The 21,822-nt window shown below is 44.0% G+C and overlaps 2 protein-coding genes across 2 annotated transcripts; both read right to left on the bottom strand.

Annotated features, from left to right (window-relative positions):
* Window positions 1–377: 377 nt before the first annotated feature.
* LOC104696404 (bone gamma-carboxyglutamate protein) lies at window positions 378–5,734 on the bottom strand. The gene is made up of 4 exons (XM_010410724.4): window positions 5,479–5,734; window positions 4,947–4,982; window positions 3,002–3,071; window positions 378–1,793 (listed from the first exon to the last, which is right to left on the bottom strand). Exons 1-4 carry the CDS (start codon window positions 5,543–5,545, stop codon window positions 1,664–1,666), a joined length of 303 nt encoding a protein of 100 aa, XP_010409026.1. The 5' UTR covers window positions 5,546–5,734; the 3' UTR covers window positions 378–1,663.
* A 3,049-nt stretch (window positions 5,735–8,783) lies between these two features.
* LOC104696405 (matrix Gla protein) lies at window positions 8,784–14,993 on the bottom strand. Its single transcript, XM_010410726.3, has 5 exons — window positions 14,920–14,993; window positions 12,118–12,268; window positions 11,296–11,331; window positions 10,034–10,109; window positions 8,784–9,159 (listed from the first exon to the last, which is right to left on the bottom strand). Exons 2-5 carry the CDS (start codon window positions 12,176–12,178, stop codon window positions 9,021–9,023), a joined length of 312 nt encoding a protein of 103 aa, XP_010409028.2. The 5' UTR covers window positions 12,179–12,268; window positions 14,920–14,993; the 3' UTR covers window positions 8,784–9,020.
* Between the last annotated feature and the right edge of the window lie 6,829 nt (window positions 14,994–21,822).

The following is a 21,822-nucleotide window of genomic DNA, read 5'->3' as shown; positions in this document are numbered from 1 at the left end:
GGCCAGGATCAGCATAGCCAGTGCAAGTCATAGCAGCTTGCCAAACAAGGCTCACACTGGCAGCCATCTCTGCGGACTTATCCTGCGTCCTTACTTCAGGACAAGGCTTTTCAGAGAAACGCTGATCTGGGTAGATGGTGGGTCAGCTAAAGCCTGGCCCTCCTCTCCCTCAGTGTCACAGAGTGCTGGAACTATGACCTGAATTTCAATGTAGTCATTTTGGATTCAAGATGGGGCATTTGAGGGGAGAAAGAAGCCTCATGCACTGGGTTCCTGCTCCTCAGGGATCACAAAAGCAGACTGTGTCTTTCAGACATCTCTTTTACCACAGGTAAAAGCTGTACAGAGGAACAGAAAGAAGCAGCACACCAACTTGCTTTACTTAAGCAGTATTTATTAGAATTAGCAGCTGAGGATGGTTGCACTACCTTACATGTAACCAGAGAGATTTGGTCTCTGTCAGTTCCCTGAGCATTAGCAGTCCTTGTCCTTGGAAGTGTGATCTGCCATCCGCCTCTCAGGGAAGGAAAGCTGACAGAGTATATTAAGGAAGGTTATGCAGAAAGTTGCTAAGGTATAATATTAATACCAGAGGACAGAATGAAGTAGTGCAGAGGGAAGACAATATGTGTACATAAAAATACACATACTTTGTGTATATATATATTTAGCTACAAGTTGTCTTGAATAAACAAAACACTGCCCCAACTTCAATCCATCCTTGAAGCAATTTTCATTTTGTTTTTTTCATAATGTTTATAACTTTCGTTTCTTCTTCTTCTTCTTTTTTTTAAGATGTTAAGACACTTCTAGTTTCAAGGATAAATGCAAAGGCAGTGGAGGAGAAGAGGTTATTTTTTTTGTTCTGATGGGCATTTTCAGTTTCACCAGAAACTGATTGTAAAAAAATCCCAAATAACCAAGAGAATTCAAAGTCATTTTTTACAGTCACTAAAAGCAGCACACAAAAGCAAGAGCTCATCTAGAAGGACTCCTTAAATGCACCTTTTGGGATTTATTTGTCGTTGCTATACAGGCAAATTTTGTGACAGAATAATCAGAACAGCATACCAGAACTTGATTGCTGTCTATGCAAGAGTATTCGCACGCTTCTATCTTTACAAAACGATCCTACTGTGATGTGTATTTAATGTGATCATACTACATGAAAATACTGAACTTTCCCACTAATTGGAACAGGAGACAGGTGTTCTTCCTTCTTCCCAGTGAGCATCCCAGGATCAGATCCATCACATTTACACACATCGTGACATTCTTCTTCCATAATCCTCCTGCATTTTGCAGAAGAGGATAAGAGATATAATGGTGTTTCTAAGGCATGCAGTGTTTTTTTTGAAACTAATCACCATTTTTCGCCTATTCTGTGCTGGGGATTCAGGTGGAAGGAAGTTAAGAGTCTTCTGGTGAAGCTCAAAATACCACAAAAGATGTCTGAAGAGAGACTTTATTGATGAAAGGAAGAAAGTTAATGGAAGCTCAACAAGAGGGGTAATTCCTGCCTTGGTGTTCCAGCTGGTTAGGGAGACAATGGCAGAAGATGCCAGTCTAGATGCTTTCCTTCCCTCCTTCCCAGCCACAGCCTTCTTTCTCCTGTGGGATTCGGAATGTTCCAAGCCAAACAAGTGAAGAGACCTTCCCATCCTCAGTATCTCCCAAAGAAGCGGTTGTAGGCCAAGGCAAATCCTATTTGGTCAGAGAGATAGTCACAGGGGGGATAGTTTTCACAGCGCTCATGCATCTGCTCCATCGGTCTTCTGTAACTCTCAAAGTACCTGGAATAGACAGAGATGCAATTCTGCAGATTCAGCCAATGCAGTTGGAGACAGCTCCCTCACCTGACACTGACATGAAAGAAGTGATTCTCCAGTGTGACCCAACAGAGGACTGGTCATACTGAGTTAACATCTACTTACACAGGGATAGACTACTTGGTCAATGCTGGGAAATATGGTATTGAACCCAAGTTAAATAAATTGCTCTTGAGGTTTTCTCAGCAAAGGATACCACAGAAGCTGTAAGTATTTGGGGGTTTTTTGTCTTCAATCTCGTTCCCCAACTACCCAGGATTATTTTTTTGTTGTTATCTATTTTATTATATATTTATTTTATTATTTCCTTCTTACCTTTATTTTTGCCCAATTTCTACTCACCTTCCCACTAGCCATTCTTTTTCTTTAGCTTAAACACTTTTCTCTAATTATCCTCACTTCTGTTGTAGATAGGAACACTATCCCCATGTAACTTCTTTTTCTTTTCTTTTTTGCCAGGCTAAGAAAGCCCAATTTTTTTAGTCTCAGCTGTACACTTTGGATGTCCTTCTCAGCTCCTCTTCTAGCTTTTGTTAATCTTTCCTGAAGACTACACACACCACCGCAGGAATCCCACCAGTATCTCATGAATTTTTACTTTATTTCTGTATTGGAAAGAGTAGCTTAACAACCTCTTCCAGGAAATACGTGAAGAACATTCTTGCATTATCTCAAATTTCTCAAATAGCTAGGATTTCTCCCAATCTTTGTGTCTGCTTTCTGCACATGTGAATGTATGTTCTAAGTTTCAGAAAGAACAGCCAATCTTATCTAGCCTTGTTCCCGCAACAAAGCTGTGCTTCCTTTGTGGGGAACCAGAGGCAATGACCAAGGCTCTGTGATTCTCATTATCCTGGAAATTGGTTCTGATGACCCTGTAGGTTGGAGCAGCTTCTAACTTGTATCCTGCTGTGCCCATGGCTAGCCCACAGTTAGTGCTGTCTTTCCCCCTGGGAGGAATACTAGAGTTCAGCTATGAGACTTCAAAAGGGTTTTAATGAAAACAGAACCATTTTTCCATCACTGTCTCCTACAGCCTTTTTCCTTCAGTACATGAAGGTAATGACATAGCTGTACAGGAAAATAATGCCTTGTCATGCCCTACTGCCTTCCCACCCCCTCTTCAGAACAAGTCCAGAGTCCAGCTCTCAGCCCAGCTTCTGAGTTGTTACCATTCATATGGGCTGGATCTTTTATTCCTCTTCACAAAGGCATTGGCAACTTCTTTCTTAATCTTGATGCCTGCCAGGAGAGAACACAGCATGTTGGAGATGCAGCGCTGAAGCACAGAGACTAGTCTAACCTCTGAATATCAAAATCTACTCTCTTCACAAGCACATGACTGCCACAAACCATACTGATGGTCTGTTTATCTCTCCCCATCCCACTGTCCACTCAATGCTCCCTTCCCACTTCACATCTCCATGAACCAAGGGCTTTTTCTGTCATAAACTCAATTTCCTTATCACACAGCATAATCTGAGTCTGCAGCAAATGTGCAGAAGGCATAAAATATGAATAAGAAGAAAATTAGGAGATTGGCACCCTCTCTCCCTGGCCTACTTAATTTTAGAGTCTTGGCTTCCTTTCTATATCTTGACTCAGACTGAGAGTGATGTGGGATACCGACCAGAAGACCTTAAAACACCTCCAATGAGCCATGAGCAACAGGCAGCACACAGAAATGCCAGTGCTCACATGTACAGAGTTCTGTGAAAGGGGAAGAGTATAAAATAGCTACAGTAAACATCACCCAGTGAGAAATACACCCAGGATGTGCAAAGATCCCAGTACTCGGGACCTGGAGAATACGAGAGGTCTTTCAGCCATGACAGCATTTGCCCCTGCTCTCCACTAGCACATTGTGCCTGCACAGTTGCTTCTGTGCTCCCTTGATTTGTGGTTGTGCAAACACTGTGGTACTCTGAAGCACCCCACAAACACCAGGTAGAGCCACTTCTCTCCCCAGCCCGAGCCAGGGCTCAGCACAGCACAGCCTCGCTCCTTGGGATGGTCTCACAACAGCAGAGGTGTGCACAGGTGCCAGCACAGCAGCAACACAGGCAGCTGCACACCAATACACATTTCAGCGTGGAAACTGGCAAGCTGCTGCTGTCTCTGGGGGAAAAGAAGGTTCTAAGACCTCTGCCTGTGGGGAGATGGTGGGGTTTGTTCCTTCCCTCATTATCATGGAATGTTTGGCTGTATTTCTCTTTGGAAGTGAGCTGTATCTCCTCTCTAGCAAACTGAGGTTTATTCTGGATCAAAATACTGACTACACAGAAACTTCCAGTTAATGAGTTGTCAGAAACTACCACCTTTCCCTGAATAGTCTTTACATCTTTTTTTTTCTCTTTCCCAATCTGTGTTTGTATTGGCTCACTGGAAAAATACTAGCTTTCATGATTCTCAGCACCAATGTTACCCTTTAAAGTGGGAGAAAGGAGAGACAGGAGAGAACAAAAAGGATTTTCCATACAGATTTCTGCCAGGATCAGCTTGCTGCAAAAGCTGTGAACAACCCAAGGTGTGCAAATCCCCACATCTCAGGTGACCTGACAAGAGGAACTGCAGCCCTCAGGAGCAGCCAAGGCAGCCCCTTTCTTTCAGGCTTTCCATGTTGCAGGGTTTGGCAGGGATGTCACAACCCATTGATGTGGGCAGCTCTCTTAACACCTGGGGATGCAGCAGTCACTCTGGGCAGGTCTCTGAAGCCAGGTCAGAGCAGGGAGGCTGGCCGTGTTGCTCCACCAACACAACCCTGTTTCACAGAAGGCAGATGCATCCAGCTGCTAGCAACCTGCATCACCCATGTCTTTCCAGGGCACTGCTAGAGGGTTTTGGAGATGCAGGCTGTGGCACCAGCACACCCGGAGCAATGCTAACCTTGCAGGTGCAGGGACACTGACTGCCCTCGTGTCACCTGCTCACACAAGAAGGGCTCTGTTTGCTGCACATGCTCCTGCACCACAGGGACTGCAGACTTAGGGAGCAAAAAGGGAAGTGCTAGAGAGGGACTCAGCATAGGTCTTGTTCAGCCCTTGAACCTATCAAAGGGAAGAAAGAAGGCAGATGCAGGAGAATGGAGCTGAGCATCAGTCAGAATGATATACTCACTGTCAGCACTGGGAGATCCTGAGGGTTCTTTGGAATCTGGAAGACAGACAGACAGAAAGGAGTCTGGTTGTGAGTCGTTCTATGGTTGTGAGTCATCTTCCTCTGTAACTGAATCCCACCACTGACTTGATCCACCAGATCCAGCTCCCCCCACTTACACAGAAGGTCTGTTTCTACGAAAACGGTTTTATTAACACCCACCATTTAGAGAGAGACTAAATTATAAACCAGTTTAATTCTTAAGCATATTAAAATGTTCAAATTCTCTGCTGCAATTCAATATGCAACTGAGGTGGGGGTGAGTGGGTGTTGACCAGCAGAAGAAAATGCCCAGCAAAAGATGGGGGTCTCTGTTCCCAAGCCCTCTCTCACCCGTGACTCTCTCTCCAACAGAGCTCTGAAGTTGTGCAATGACTGGTGGTGCATCTCCTCCCCCCAAAGCTCTGTGTCTCTCCCAGACTGGAGGGAGGCTGGCAGCAAGCTGCAGGGTTCAGCAGTGCTCTAGAGCCTTCCTGGGAAGATGTCCCCTTACCTTTCTCACAACAGCAGAGTGCTGCCAGGGCCAGAGTCACGATCAGCAGTGCCAGCAGACTCCTCATGTCTTCTTTGGCTGCGCTAGTCCCCCTAACCTCAGAGCTTTCCTGGAGGCTACTGAAGTTCTCCGGAGCTTGCTTTTGGGCAGCGGTTTATAGCCTGTGATTTCTTGGAGAGGTGAGTAATCTGGCTTGTGTTCCTGTATCTGTGCTCCAAAACAAAGCCCGTCTTTTGGCCAGGAGATGCCGGGACCTGGCTGTCATTTTGGCATCCATCTCATGACCCAGGGCATTTCCAGAAGATTTTATCTGAGGTTTTGAATGGGGCTGTTGAAGAAAAACAACCAGATTTTAAAATAATTTTTCTTACAGACTTGAAAGTCATTCAGTCATGCTGGAAAGCCAGGGGAGAGACCAGCACACCCTGAAGTAGAGCAGCTCTTTTCATGTGATGGGGCTGTCTCATGTGGAGTCTGTCAAATGAGACTGAACCCAATGGTGACCTTTTCCTCCACCCCACCTTCAACCATTACCCTGAGGGTAAGGAAACCTGTAAATCAGTTTGCATAGGAAAAACAATAGTTTTTCAGACAGTTTCACAGTTTCACCCAAATCACTTTGGAGAGATGAGATTTTTATACTTTTAGGAACTTTGAAAGTTAGTTTGAGGTAAGATCTTTGTATTTTCCTCCTGGAAATCTTCATAATTTAGAAGCTTTATTTTGGCTTCTCTTGTCTAAAAGTCAAATAAAAATTTAGACTCCAAAAGTGTTTTATTCTTCAGGATCCGAGTGTCTAAAGTTACTTGGTACTACAAGAGCCTTGCATGGGCTGTGTATCAATAACCCCACAATCCCCAAACCCCCTATCCAAGTTACCAAAGCCACATCCCACAAACAGCATAGGAGCCACAGAATCACAGAATAAGCTGAGTGGGAAGGGACCCACAAGGATCATCAAGTCCAACTCCTGGCCCTGCACAGGGCACCTCAAGAGCCACACCCTGTGCCTGAGAGCATTGCCCAAATGCTCCCTGAGCTCTGTCCAGCTGGTGCTGCGACCACTGCCCTGGGGATCCTGTTCCAGTGCCCAGACACCCTCTGGGTGAAAAACCTTTTCCTGATATTCAACCTAAACCTCCCCTGATACAGTTCCAGCTGTTCCCTTGGTGCTGTCACTGGTCACCAGAGAGCAGAGATCGGTGCTGCCCCTCCACTGCCCCTTAGGAGGATATTGTACAATGCAATGAGGTCTGCTCCAGGCTGAACAGACCATGTGGCCAAGTTTGGCAAGTTTGGGGTTTTTTTAAATCATATGTGCTTCTTCTTTCTGGTAGTGGAAACATAATCTTCCTCCACCTCATATCCAGTCCTCCTCAGACCCATGTGCAAAGGCAGACATGTCCAAAGGTTACAGAAGTAAAGTTTAGGAGGCTCCCAAGGAAAATCAGAGCCATTAGGGACTTTGCCAATTCTTAGAAACACTGTCTTTTATCTTAGAGAATTTAGCTTAGAGGATTAAAATAAACCCCAACTTTTGTCCCTGTTAACTTTTCTACAGTCCAGGAAAGCTGAATATATATACTAATGATATCCAGCAAAAGGTTTTGTATACATATTATTCCAGCAAAAGAGCAACAGTTTAAAAGTAAACAAACATCTAAAAATAATAAGTATTCTAGGAAAGTTATGCTTCCAGATGAATACTTGAAATAATATAAATATATAAATATACAATTCTAGTAATGAAAACGGCTTTATTTATCCTCCCATCTTTTCCCAAGCTTTCTAACCAGCATGTAGTCTCTTAAATCTGTTTGGTTGTTGCTCCCACTAATGAAATCCCACAGAAATCTCTGGTATTATTCATTATTTATACTGGTTAACTGGGGATTGGGATCACTAGATATTTCTGGACACAGACCCAGACAGCACTAGACCTTGTGCCTTCTGTTTTGGTGGTGTCACAGTGTCAAGTCAAACCCAGACACTGCTGACTTGTTGATTCTAGCATATGTGAGCTTGCTCTGGTTGGTGATCACAAGATTTACCTACTTGAGAATACAGAGAACAAGTGTGTGAATATACCTAATCCATACAGGTTTTTTCCTTAAAATCATTTCTCTCCCCTGGACAAAACTTTAGCAACTGTCAGGGTAGAGTTTCCTATCAGAAGTGTTTTCAATAAATAAATCACATTTCTTTCCAAAATTCAGTTTCAAAGCTGGCAAAGCCTTGAAGCACCCTTTGGAAGAAGATGCATGTTTCTAATGGGCCAGGTAATTTTGGCTCCAGGCTTAATTTCACAGATTAGTCAACAATTTGATACTTCATACATCATAGACTTTGATTGCATGCCATGAATCTTTCCCACTTCTATAATTTGCAGGTGCCTGTGTAAGCCTGGAGAGGTGAATGTCGAAACCATCTGTGTCGAGCTTAGCTGGATGTTATGTCTCCTACACAAATTGCACCAAGGAGTGTCCCAGCTCCTGTGGCTGCTGTTAAGCCCAGAGCAGCATTGAATTCTTGGACATGTCAGCACTGGTGCCTTTTGGCCTGGGGACAGGCCCTGGTGATGGTGACAACCAGAATGCAGCCATGCTCACTCCTCAGAGGACTGGGAGGTACTCAGTAACCTGTGCACAGGGTCAAGCCACATCTTGGCTTCAAATGATTTGAGAACAGTAAAATGAAATTGTTCTATGTGAACAAAGCTGGGCCTGACCCCAAGGATTAGATTGCTTTATCTGTTTATTTACCACCAGGAGCCCCTCTCCAGCTTTGGTTTCTGCAGCTTTCAAGTGCTACCAGAGTAGTTTCAAGTGGAAAGGTTTCGAAAGGGGGTTGCAAAAGGAAATACAAGTTAAGTCCGGACCACACACTCCTTTCTAAAGGAGCACCTAGCATCAGGACCTGATGGTAGCTGGATAAACAAGAGGCAATTTACAGGATTTTCTTTCACCAACTCTCACCCTAATTTTGTTTTAAGATTAAATAGGTGCCTTCTGGATTTAGTTTCCCCAGCTGAGGAAAGATTTGATTTTCAAAAAGTGCATCTGCATTCTGAACATCCCACCATTTTTAGATGTCTTAAGACTGGGAGTTGAAATTGGCCAGTGACCTCTGAAAGAAGCCACTAGTAGAACCTGGAACAAAACCATTATAGATTCTTCCCGAACCATATGCTTGCAAGGTAATAACTTTTTCTCCCATAATCTGCACCAGAATCTGTGATAAAAAAATTCAGTTTCTTCATGGAAAATTGCATACCCCCTTCCAAAGTACTGTGACTCATGAGAAGATAGTATCAAACCAGCAATTTATTTTGTAGTAAACACCCACATCCTGACCTCTCTGTGATCTCTGCTACATCAGCTCAGAGCTAATTAACACAGTGCAGGAATCCATGGCTACATGGGAGAGAAGCAGCAGGCAGGATAACATACAGGGACACAAGCAACTGAGTATTTTTCAGAGCCATTGCATTTTTGGGGAGGATACCCTGGACTCCAGGCCCCAGGGTGGGGACGGGTCATCCTTTACTTAGTCCTCCTCCTTCCAAAATAGTGCTTGTAAGCAGCCGGGTAGCCGTGGCGAAAAGCGTACATTTCACAAGGGTAGTAGTCCTCGCAGAGCTCCCTCTGATGCTCCTGGTGTGCCTTACTACGCTCCCTGATCCTGTAAAGGTAGGAGAGAAGAGGGGTAAGTGCTGTCATCTTAAATATCCACCTACAGCCCTTTCCTGTCCAGAAACTTCCCACTGAGATAAGGATCCACCACCAGAGCCCATCATCCAGCGACAAAGTTCTTAGAGCGCCAGCTTCTGTGCTGACCACACCCAGGGAGTGACATGACTACAGCAGGAATGTTTTGCCTCCTCAGGCAACCTTTTATTTTGGGGCTAAGTAAGGTGGTGGGGAGAGGGGAATGGCTCCTGCCTGAACTTGAGGAAGGGTCCTCCCGTTGCAGCCTCCCCCAGCCTGCTCTCTTCAGCTCTTCTGCTCTTTCCCAAACACACACGGGACAAAGACCTGAAATATTCTGCAAAGGGGTCACCTGGTTCTGAGGAGAAGGTTTGCCTTATGCCTTGCTATTTCTGTGCTTCAGTCTTTATTTTCACGAGCCTTGAATAAGGCATGAAATTTGTTATATCTGTGTTTTATAAATGAAGCAATGAGGCCCCCAGATGACCCTTTGATTTAGAAAAGGTCATGCAAGTTCTGCATGAGATCTGAGGACTAGAATAAGATCTCAAACTGAGCTTTCTTTTGGACCATCCCACACTCATTCTCTCTCCTTCTGTTGGTGCTTCCTTCAGAACAATTCATCAGTCTTCTCAGCATATGACATGTCCTCAAATCAAAGGACCCACTCTCTGTTATCTGAATTCTTGCTTTTCCTGGGATTGGGGACTTAAATGGTACCTCACATTGAGAGAGGGGCTGAGGCTTCTCACAAGTCACCCTGGCTGCCACCCCTGGTACCAGCCTGTGCTTGGCAAGGAGGAACCTGTTCCCACTCTCGACCTCAGTGTCCTGAGGCCATGACATACCTCTCCTGAGTGACGGCTCTTAGTCTCGTGTCAGCCTGTATGAAGTCACTGGCCTTTCGCCTGTTGAGGAAGGGATCTGAGAAGGCAAGGGATTATTCAGAATGGCACTTTTTCAATGCCAGATTTCAACAAAAGCTATCGTCCTCCTTTATAACAGCCTCCTTGTCTGCCCTCCCATGTACAGTGAAATCCAGGACCTTTCAATATCCCCTCCTGCCCCCCCCGCTGGTTCATGCTCAGGCTCTCTCAGCGGCTGGTGCAGCCTGTACAGAAGTGCACATGCTGCTCTTGTTCTGCTGTTACTCAAATCACCCAGGGGAATGCTACTGTGATTTTGCTGCCACAGCCCCTCTGAGTGAGTGGAGCTTGGCCCAGAAGAGGTAGGCACCAAGCTGCACAGACCATGAAGAACTACAAGCTGCACGCTCAGAAGAACTACAAGAATTGTGAAATTACACACAGAAAAGGCCTGAGTAAGTCTCTCTGCCTCCAAGGTTAGACAGTGATTGAGAAGTCTTTGTGGCAGTTTTGGACTGAGGGGCCTGAAAGCCCCTTCTGACCTTTTTGAGAAACATCACAGTCCCATTGCAGAGTTCAGGAGTCTGTGGATGTCATTGATATTGGCTCCCACATGTGCCTTTGTGTTGCTGACTCTCTGCTTTGTGAAATTCTTCTTCCAGATGTCCTAATTTCTTTTAAGTTTTGATTCATCTGTTCTCTAACCTCTCCAGGATATTGCTTGTTCCAATACAAGACTTTCCACCCTTTTCATGCTTTTCCTGTGACAATTTTTCTCCCTCTTCCAGCCAAAGGATCCCTTCTACTCACACACCCTGCCTGCTTCCAAGGTGCTTAGAGTAAGGCTCTCCTTGTTCTTCGGGGAGAATAATTGTGTAAGTGGCTTCTACAGTACCTCTTTCTATGCTCATCCCAGAGTTTTTTGAGCAGTGTCCTTTTCTAGTGTCAGTTAACCTGGTTTTGGTATGTGTAACAGAGACCTGAGCACTGTTCTCAAATTTTGTTTTGCAATTCTCATTATATTCTATGCAAAATGGTGTATGAGCTTGTGCTGAAACATGTGAAGTTTTCTTTCTTTTAGCTCTCTCCCTTTTCATCCTGAAACTCCATCACCCAGTAAAGTCAATTTCCTTGGGCTGGGTGGCTCTACCTATTTAATCCCTACAGTAGGAGTACGAGGAAATGATCTTGGACATGTCTGTAGCACTCTTCAAATTCAATAAAATAGTAAAGCAGTCTCTTACAGAGATACTCATCGGACTCCATGCTCTCACGGGACTCTGTGGAAAGAAAGAATGAAACATGTAGTATGATGCTGTATTGATGGGATTCAGTCTTTCCTACACAACAGATAGCTAGAACACACATGGAAATCAGAGAAGCCAGGTTTCAAGGCATATGTTTAAAAGGAAGACAAAGGAATCAGTGGTGTGACCTAGAATTTATATGAGGAGTTTAAATTGCTCAGGAATTTAATACAGAGCTACCTGGTGTTTTAGCCAGTACTTCCAGACTCATGCTTGGTCATCCAGCCTCATTCTCTAGAATAGTTCTTCACCTTCTGTTCCTGACACTACAGTGGATATGATACCTACTTACCTTCAAAGCTTGCATGTGCTCTTAGGGAATGGATTAGCACAGTGAAATGCACTTGACTCTTGCATGAAGCAGCATCCTAATGCCACCAATATGGAACTGTGTGCCTCACAGGAAAAAGGGGATGATATTACAAAAGGAAAAAGGGAAATCTTCCAATTAGCAAGGAATAATTAAGAATTAGCACTCTTATCATAGTCCAGACAACAAAGGCACAAAAAGAGGAGCAGTCTGTGAGGTGAGGTGAGCTGGAACAGAGATGAAGGGGTTGAAGCATCCTGGACTGTGAATCCCAATGGCTGAAGATAACAGCTCTGGATAAGGGCTAGGAGGATCTAGCACAAAGGCAGGAAAACAGGCAAGAGATCAAGTTAAGGGGAAAGAAGACACAAAGTTAAGCAACAAACATCTGAACAGACCCATAAATGTCTGCGAAGTTTTCATTCTACCCAGCAATAAATGTCACCTACCATAGCAAGTGGCAGCCATCACCAAGACAGCCAGGAGCGTAAGGACGATGAGAGTGCGCATTGTGCCAGTGCAGGAAGGAATCTCTCACTCTGTCTTCCTCACTGTGTTTTACTCTCTTCCCACTGAGGGTAGCTGGAGATCCTGGGCTGACTGCAAAATTAGCGGTGGAATGTTTATTATGAAAACAGAGCTAGGAGGGAGCCCATGAAAGAGCCTTGGCAAGGTGACAGCTAGCTGGTACACACTCTTCTTGGAGCTGTTACAAAACAACCTCTATTAGCAGACTGAATTGGGTTTTGGGAAGGAAGGGGCATGCCCCCTTCCTCTCACAGTTCAGTGCTGGGGGACATAATCCAGAGGCAAACATGTCACTAGCACTCCACACTCAGAAAAGCTGGCCTATGCAAGTTGAAGGAATTTCATGGGCTGCCAGGGACCCAAAGGCAGAGGTGTGTGTTGATCCCAAATATAAATGTTTGTTTTTCTGAATTTTCCTCTGATCTGCTCTCTTTGATCTCATCATACTCTGTCTGGATACAACCAGCCCAAACTGTCCTGTCAGCTTTGCCGATGGAGACATGGAAAATGAGGCTTCAAACATTCCTGTCCCACTCAGTCCCCCTCTCCCCAGCTGGCCTTTGCTGTAATGATAGCCTGCCAGCTATCAGAGGAGAAATACAACCCTGCTGCCCCTTCTCATCTCCTATTTTTTTGCTTCAGGAGTGACAAGCAGCAACCTGAAAGAATCCCTTCTGCTGGTGGGATCATGATTTTTGCATTGAGATGACAGAAGCACCCAGAACTCTAGCTTTGAAGCCTCTCATTGTGGTGCTGACCCTAGATTCCTCTTGCAGCCCAAAGGACAACATCTTGGTGAAGTCAGAGGTAACCATTTCCCTCAGGACTGATGTCTCTCTGGTGTAGCACTAGCAGTCCTTGCCTCACTGGGCACCGAAGTCACATGTCAACGAAAGGCTTTTCACCTGGGACAAATCTCCAAGGCCAGCAGTCTCAGGGAGAATTACCTTGCCTTTTAACATCTAAAAGAGTTTGACTGGGTCCAATATAATGGACAGCAGAGACATCCAAAACATTGGGTGTTCCACTCTCCAACTCTTGGAACAGTAGAAAGCAGTGTAAGAAAGAAGGAGGAGTTACAGAGATGGCTACCCCTGCTGGGTGAAAAGGAAGGAGTGTGCTAGAGGCAAGGTAGCACGGCAGGGTGGGTTCCCACTGCCTGCCAGCCCCTCCCACAATGGCAGTGATGGGCTTGGGACACCACATGCTGCCTGGGGATGAACCTAGGGCACAGGAACCATTCTTATGTCTGATCCAAGCTGTGATTACTGCACGTTTTGTCCATGTGTATATGCAGTATCAGGATTTCTCACTGACAGGGTGTGAAGTGAATGCACTCTGGGTGCAGACCATTCTCCCCAAACCAATATGCTGTTGTCGCTGCTGTCACCTTCAGAGGCCAAACCATGAAGCCACATTGAAGGTAACACAGCCAAGAACTACAGGGACAGATAGCCAGAGCCTAACACTTCACCAGTGAGGAGTGAAATTCAGTGGAAAAAGATCACTCTGGGCTTTGCAACTTACCCTTTCAATGCCGAACTCATGACCCTTTCCTGAAGCCTCCTGTCTCAGGGAGAAAAGCTGAGTAGGGACTTCAACTTCAGACCAAAGAGAAAGAATTGCTCTTCTTCCCCATTATCCCATCCACTGTGGAGAGCAGCTCAGTCCTGCACCATCAACACCCCCCCATACACATCCACTTCTTGCCTGCTTAGTGCTTAGCCTGAAATGAGGAGGAAAACTTGGGAAAAAGCTGTAGGTTTGCTATAGACACAAGGTCAGAGGGGAACTGAGACTTTGCTGCTGCCCCTCTGTGCCCTGCCACTCCAGTCTCTTTAAGGAAATTCTCTGCTCTGGGATCCTTTTAATTTCTTAGAACTCATAGTTTTGGACTTCGTGTTGAATGTGGATTTTATAGGTTTCCCAAATGTCTTGTACAGGAGCTGCTAAGAAAGAAAAACTTGAGGGAGAGGTTGGAGGACAGACCAGCAACTGTGGGAAAACAGTGGGGCACAGAGAGGAAGATGCTGGGTGTACTTTGGAATGAAAGTGAGGCTGCCCAGTGGGAAACTCCAACATGCTTTCCGGCCAAACCCTCTTTATTTGTCTTCCCTCAGGGCAGAACTTTCTGCTCCCTGGACGACTCTGCTTCCATTTCAGATGACTCTGATCCCAGAATGCCTGGAGCATACTCTGCCATCAACCACAGAACAGCCACAAACACCACTTTAACCCAAATGTTTCATTTTTAACCACAGAGGCAATACATTTTTCAAGGAATGAATGAACATGCCAGTGACACAGCCCTGTAACAACAAACCTCTTTCGGGGAATGCTTCCTCTAGCAAAAGTACTCTTTTCTACTCCCCCTGCACTCCATACTTTACTCCCCTACTCAACAACAGTGGGCTGCCCTGGGGGGTAACATACCATGCAGCACAGTGAGCCCAAACCCTCTGCTTTCTAGCAGCATCCACTGGTTAGAAATACAGAAAGGAGCTAAGACCAATCTTCTGCAAATGCCAGGGAAATCTCTGCGGTCCAACAAATAAAGGGGGCATCAGAAAAGCAGCCCTGATGTGTCTGCTGCTGGAGTGGAAAATCACAATGTTACACATGTTGTAGCAAGCACTCCTAACATTTTACAGCGGTGAAGCACCAGCAAGGCAATAATAACAAGCAGCTGTCCAGGAAAAGCAAGGCAGTCCCTGCATACTCACTAAGCTGTCGCTTCCCTGCCAGTCTGCGCCTCTTGTCTCAGGGGGCAGCTCTCCTGGCGTCTCGGACCCTGGACGGAAGAAGAGGGACCTTTTATTTATTAGCATCGATCAGTGACTCCTCCCCTCTCCCACCCCCAGGATACCATCAGAACCACCTTCTGCCCACAGCCAGCAAGCCAGCAACATCAAAGAACTGAGCCAAAAGGGAGAGAGACAGAGCACACACCAGGGACTAGTGGGGACACAGCCACATCCAGGTTGCCTTTCTGTGCCTGGGTGCAGTGACTGGACAGAAATATGAGAACAAGCTCCAGTCTCCCTCTTTGTTGCAAGACCCCCCCTCTTTCACCCCCTCCTTTTCTGGCTGGGCTCTATCTCAAGCTACACTGCTAGCCAGGGCACTTGTTCTTCCTCAGGGAACAGGACCCTTCTCCCATCTCATTTCATGCTGCTTTTACAACTGATCCCTCCTCTTAATGGCAGGCTAATATCAGACAGAAAACTCACACAACAAAGGTGTCAGCTCCAAAACCCCCAAAAGTCACATACCCTATGAGGCAAAGAGTTGGCTTACACAAACCCAAATCCCTGAGGTGCACCCTCTGTTCACACCAGACCCACAGCAGTGCTGGGCAGCCCAGGACACATGCTTGCTGAACTGTGCTTTGGGCTTCTGGCCCAAAATGATAGCAGATCCATGGAGATGAAGAACCACCACTGTTCAGACAGGGAACAGTGAGCACCTCCTGTCCAAGGGTTTTATCTTTAGCTCCTACAGTGCTCTTTGAGTTTGGGGAAAGTTCAGACTTATCTGTGGCAGTGAGGTAGTGTGTTACTTGTGTCCTCGTACAAGCAGCTGTTGGTCCTTGGAGCCTGAGAACAGCAATCTTGAGCTGTCCTCAAGGCATAGGGCCTGTGCCTCAAGGCATCAGGAACCACCTCTGAAAAGCAGTGCAAACAGGAGGTCATTTCTTGCCCTTGTCTGCCACCCTTCAGGGTCATCTAAGTTTGCAGCCCTATGACATGCTGAACACTGAAAGAAATCAGGGCTCTGATGACCTGGTCACCCTCATCTGCCTAGATACTGAAAAATCATTGGCCTCAGTACCATCTGGCAAACTCTTAGTTAAGTAGGAGAAAATGGGTATTAAAACCAAAACAGCAAAGATGGTAGGGAAACAGACAAATGGGGCAAAAACTTAAGCAGTGGAAAGGAGAAATGATGAGAGATTGCCAATTGACTTTCTCTTGCAACAAGTTTTACTTTACTTCTGTTAATAACTGGCTCTAAAAAGGAATACTTGTTGAGGAATTTTGTCAATAACACAAAGCAAGAAAACAACAGCAGTGAAAAGGAGATCTGAGAGCCCATACAGGAGGAAAAGGATGACCTTTAAAGCTTTATTAACAGAAACAGGATAATATGCAATAGGGCAAATGCAAGGTCTGCCATCAGGATCAGCAGTAAGAATCCTGCTGTAAATTAAAAGCTCATAAGCTAAAAGTAAATGGGGAACAAAAAGAAGAACTATGAGCCAACAGTCATAAAGATGATGATTCTAAGATGTCTACTGAGAATGTGCCAGCAGAGATGGGCACCTGTCAGTGCCACTGGGTAAGTTACCAGGGAGACCTCAGCAGGATTCCTCTGTGTGGCCCAGGTTGCTCATGTTCATGGAATAATAATTCTGGAAGGAAGTGCTATAGATGAGGACTAAAAAGACAATGTGATTTGCACTCACACCCAAAAGGACAGACCTTTTCACCATAGCTTGTGGGAATGTTGCATTCTGCAACATTCTGCATAGTTGCAGAGCCCCTCCATCCCTGCACTGAATTCAAGGCTTTTCCAGCAGGACAATGGACTAGCAGTTAGGTTTTGCTTCCAGTACCCGCCAGGGGCTGTTTCAGAGTCCACATCTCTCATGATTAGGAGAAGTCCCATTTCCAGCCTCTGTGTCTTTAAAGCCGTGATCCACAGTTATGTCTCCCTCACTGAGTGCCCAGCTCATTCTAGAAAGGCTTCAGCAGAGTAGCTGAGCACTCCAGTAGGGGAATAAACTCTATCAGCACTGCAACAGAGCAGGGTTTCCAAACCCAGGTTTCCCAGAGTAACTGGACTCACCAATCGGGACAGTCCTTTTCAAGCTTGCTCCTGTGTTTCAGGATGTAAGTTAGTCAACCACCACATGGTCCATGGCTTACGAAGAGATTTCTCAACATGATAAACAAGTGCTTTTTAGAACAACTAGTTCTACAGCACATGAGAAAACAAGACTTTATTTTTACTTTTCCATTTCATCCTAAGTAATACCTAGGAACTGATCCAAGAAGCAAGAATAATTGAGCTACTAAGTAAGAGTGTTTGAGTGTCCACAATATAATTAAAGTCAACAACCTCATGGAATAAATCGTGCTGAAAACTAGCATGCTGACACTAAGCTTTAGAAAGGGAGATGTTTTTTAAACACAGAAGCCAGTCAAAAGACTATGAAATAAAAATAAACAGAACACATTTCAGACATTTAAAGAACTTGATATACATATCTCAACGTGTGTTAGCTCTGGCAGCAAACTCACTCAGCTACACAAAATTAAAACTAAAACTAGTTCAACTTCTAGTTCAACCTGGGAAAAAAACCATTTCAAAACTAGATTTAAAAATTTCCAAAGATTGAAAGAGAAGGGGAGCACATAAACAGGAAAATCTAGTTTCAAATCCATCAAACAATTTTTTTCAAAATAACTGAAATGACTAATATCCATTTCCATGATGGAATGGGGGAAAAAGAGTAATTTCATAACAAATAAGTGGATTTTTTTTCCTCAAAAATATTTAAACACATCTTTGAAATCTGTCTTGACCTTTCCCCTGAGAAAAATTTTGCCCCCAGCATTACAACTTCCTGCAAAAATAAAAGTTTTTAGTGTGAAAGTACATATTGGTTCTAACAATGTGCATCCATGTGTAGTCCTAGGACTGTTGTAAAAACCACCATCTGAAGCTCACAGACAATGTCAATTTTCTGTGGGTGGGGAAGGCTCCCACACCATCTCACAGCTATTTTCTTTCATGCTTCCTCCAACATTTTGGGCACTTTAGAAGCTTCCTTTTCCATCTTACGTAATAAATTCCAGCAACTTTCTCCTGCCCATGGATGTGGAGTACACCTGCATGTCTAACCTGAAGGATGTCTCTCTGGATTCTTGGACAAATGGTTGCTCAGTATCCCAAGGCTAAGGAGCAGGACTGAAAATAAACATCATAAAAAGGCCCAGATCCTTCCTACTTGAACAAATTCGGAGGGCGAGAGGATAATTCTTCTTCCACTTGCAGCGACTTACAGAATTTGGGCCTGTCTGCACATTAATCACGACCATAAAGAGAAGTTTACAGTTGGTGAGCTCTGGGGGTTGGTTGGCCGGTTGGTTGGTTGGTTGGTAAACTGGGGAATTTTTAGCCACTGTATTATGTTGGTGGTGGCAAATGTTTAATCTACTGAAATTCAGAGATTAGTGTCCAGACACAATCTCTGTGCAGCTGTGATACTCGAAGTTACTACTTGTAATCCATCAAACTTCAAAACAAAGCCTAGTGTCCTAGAAAAACCGCAGTCTGGCTATGAATACAGGAGCATTTGGAGCCAGCAGCACAGCCTAATGGGAGCCCACTCCTCTCCAGTTCTGCTTGTTGGAAAAAAGTGAGCCTGGCTCAAGCCTTCAATTCCAATACTCAGCACACTCCATGGGATATCACTGAGTTACCTCAAAGACTAACTATCTCTGTTTGGTCAGGACTTCCCAGAACAGCTGTGTTCGGCTGGTAATAGGAGGTTCATGAGCCGAGAAGACTAAAATTTCACAGAAGTCAGACCAAGGTTATTCAGTTCACTGAATAAAGCAATGAAAACATTTCAGGGCTAAGAGCTAACTCTGTTGCTTCCTTTGGCTTCACCCCCACCCACACATGTCCACATATACTGATCAGCATATTTCTCTTTCAGTCTGGGAAGGAAGGAAGAGACAGGATAATATTAATATTATTTGGATGTTGAAAAAATTGGCAGAGGCTCTTGTGTAGAGACTAAATAATGCATATAAGAAACTTGCATTGCTTGTACTTCAAGAATCCTATGAAAAACTGAGCAAGAAAATGTTCAAATTTTGTCTATATAAAGAGAGCATGCTTCTGGGTTGCACTCTCATGGGAGAAGGGAACAGAAATCTCTCTTCTTTTCCACATCCATCCCCCTTGCTTCACCACATGAACACAAAAATGTCCTGACCTGATTCATTCTTTGGGATCAGATGAGATTTACCCGCCTTATTTCCTGTACAGACCTGGAAGGAGATAAGAAAGCAGCTGTGGTTTCACTCTTCTCATCCATCTGGTAAATAAAAAAATAACAATAATGCTTCTTTTTTCTTTAACAACACACTTAGATAGCATCTTAGATCCCAAATCTGCCAGCCCTTGTGAAGCCAAGGTTGGACTGAAACATTTATGTTCTGTCTGTCTTGAGTGCAGGAGGCCACTGAAGTATTTACAAGCATCCCTGTAGTATTATACATGTTTCTTTGTTCTATCTCAGTTCAGTATCTAAAGGATCATAAATGTTGTCTTTAGTAAATAAATAACTTTTTCTGTGGCACATCAAGCCCCTGGTCTTGGCCTCTCTTGTTAATATCAGATGGAGTACAAAGGAATGCTAGGGAGTGGAGGGAAATACACAATAGCCAGCTAATTGTGAAATGCTGTCTGTGGCAAGAACAAAGACATCCTTATTTATTGAGTTATGAAATCTGATTACTCTTATCTTCTTGTGCATAACTACAAATTATATTAATGTTCCTAACATCACATGCTAGTCAAATCATTTGACTTGATGACCTTTCTTGGTAACTAATTTCACACTGCTTATATGCTCTTTGGATACATATTTATTGTTTATTTGTATTAAACTTGACAACCGATTATTTTTATCAAGAAATTTTGTGTTCTCATAAAGCAGGAAAGAATTTTAAAAGGAGAAGGAAAGATAAAAGGAATTCAAGAAGTGTTTAGACAATGTTCTCAGGCTTATGGTGTGATGCCTAGGGTTTTCTGCTCAGGGCCATGAGTTGGACTCGATGATCCTGATAGGTTCCCTCTGACTCAGTATATTCTATGTTTCTGTGATAAATCAGATCTTTTAGATCAGTTTTTCCTTCTTCGTAAAATGTCACTGCACTCCAAAAGCCACCACTCTGCCAGACGTGTCTTTGTCATTAATGGTCCCAATTTTCTTTAAATTATAAAAGAAACAATAAAATAACATAAATTGAGAACAAAGAAGAGGTCTGTGTGTGGAAGCACTGGGAAGAAAGGCATAAGAACGGCTACAAGAACAGCATATACTGATGGCAGCTGGATTAGCAGATCATTAAGATCCCAGCATGTTGACACAGATCCTCTGGATATCCAGACTGGGGGAAAAAAATAAATCACAGTTTAAAACCAGGCAGCTCCTAAAACAAGGGACAGAGTACACCTAAGACTTAATGAAAGAAAAAAAAATAAGATCTCTGGAGATGATGGTGCTAAGATAAAGAACAAGATTGAGCTCTGAGATACTTATATGAGGAGACAAAGGCAGATGAGTTCTAATGACACTCAGAGGTGGGAAAAGGTGGAGGCACAAAAGACAACAGTTACTGCCAATTTCTGCAGGATGCAAAAGGTGCATCTAAAATGAGCATATGGTGGCCAAACTAAGAGAAACACAGGAGACATAATGAGAGCTCCAGAGCCCATGAATTGAATCTTCTACATGATTGCAAGAAAACTGAATAGTATGAACAAATGCCTACTGGTGCCTATGAATATGTGGTTATGAGAGTGTTAGTCTGAGTGAGTGAAATCAGTGTGGTTTGAAATAAAATAACCTTTCCTTTCTATAGTGTCTCACATTGCCCTCTGTTACTTCAATATTGCAAAAATAATCACTGAAAAATTAAGTATCAGAAGGCAGTATAAAGACTTCTTATGATGTCCTCAGTATGGAAAACTCTTTATTCAAACCCATCTGAAGTTGTTCTGCATCTTGGGCAGTTGTCTGCTTGGTAATATGTTTCTTTCAGAGCTCTTTGTCTCATTTTGTCTCATGAACCTTTTTAGCCAGTGCTGCAGGCATGAGTTGACAGTTTTGGATTCATCATTCCCTCTCATTTGCTCAGACAAAGCTGGTTGGGGTCTTCTCAGCTGAAGTTATCTGCCCTTTTTTGTCTACCTACATGGTAAAGGATGTCATTTTAAGACTCGCTACAAGTGTCAAAAATCCCATAAGAAGACACGTATGACTTACAACATGTATCAGTCATAGAAGTTACATTTTACTGTTTTTCACAGTAGAATCTTTCTTTAAAGACTTTTGCCAACAAAGACACTTTCATCCTTCCTGTGCTTTAACCAATGTTTTTTTCCACTCTGTTCCAGTAATAGGATCTGCTTACAGTACTTCCTGGCACCAGCTGGATTGTATTATTTGGGATTTCTTTTCACTTCTTTTCCCACCTACAGCCATGGCTTCACTGGAAAATGTTACTGTACATTTATCAAGAAAATACACTGCATGAGTCACATATTGGGTACACAAGTAGTTACAACCTTGCTGGTTGGCTAAGCCTAACATTAGTGACAATGTTGTTTAATACCATACATTTTCATACAGCAGACACTGAATGCGAATCTCTGCTGTGCAAATACTATATACCAAACATCTGTACACATCTGTAGAACACAGCTTCCCCTGTGTTACTTGGCCAAGCATCTGTCTGTCACTTCTCCTTCGAGGTAGGTGCCTGTCTTTCTTGATGACTATTTCACTAGTAAACTGGAGGAGGAACCAGTGAACCTGCTGGAGG

This window comes from Corvus cornix, chromosome 1A, assembly GCF_000738735.6.
Source record: "Corvus cornix cornix isolate S_Up_H32 chromosome 1A, ASM73873v5, whole genome shotgun sequence".
In the NCBI taxonomy this organism is placed as follows: Eukaryota; Metazoa; Chordata; class Aves; order Passeriformes; family Corvidae; genus Corvus; species Corvus cornix.
This window is presented reverse-complemented; position numbering and strand designations above follow the sequence as displayed.

Bases quoted from the DNA above. Each gene is read 5' to 3' on its own strand.
- LOC104696404 (XM_010410724.4), bottom strand. From the start codon at position 5,545: ATGAGGAGTCTGCTGGCACTGCTGATCGTGACTCTGGCCCTGGCAGCA. The intron at 3,072-4,946 runs GTGAGTATATCA...CTCTCCTGGCAG, and splicing joins AGGATCTCCCAGTGCTGACA to GCATCAAGATTAAGAAAGAA. The intron at 1,794-3,001 runs GTAACAACTCAG...TGTCTATTCCAG, and splicing joins AGATCCAGCCCATATGAATG to GTACTTTGAGAGTTACAGAA.
- LOC104696405 (XM_010410726.3), bottom strand. From the start codon at position 12,178: ATGCGCACTCTCATCGTCCTTACGCTCCTGGCTGTCTTGGTGATGGCT. The intron at 10,110-11,295 runs GTAAGAGACTGC...TTGCCTTCTCAG, and splicing joins GGAGTCCGATGAGTATCTCT to ATCCCTTCCTCAACAGGCGA. The intron at 9,160-10,033 runs GTATGTCATGGC...CTACCTTTACAG, and splicing joins AGAGCCGTCACTCAGGAGAG to GATCAGGGAGCGTAGTAAGG.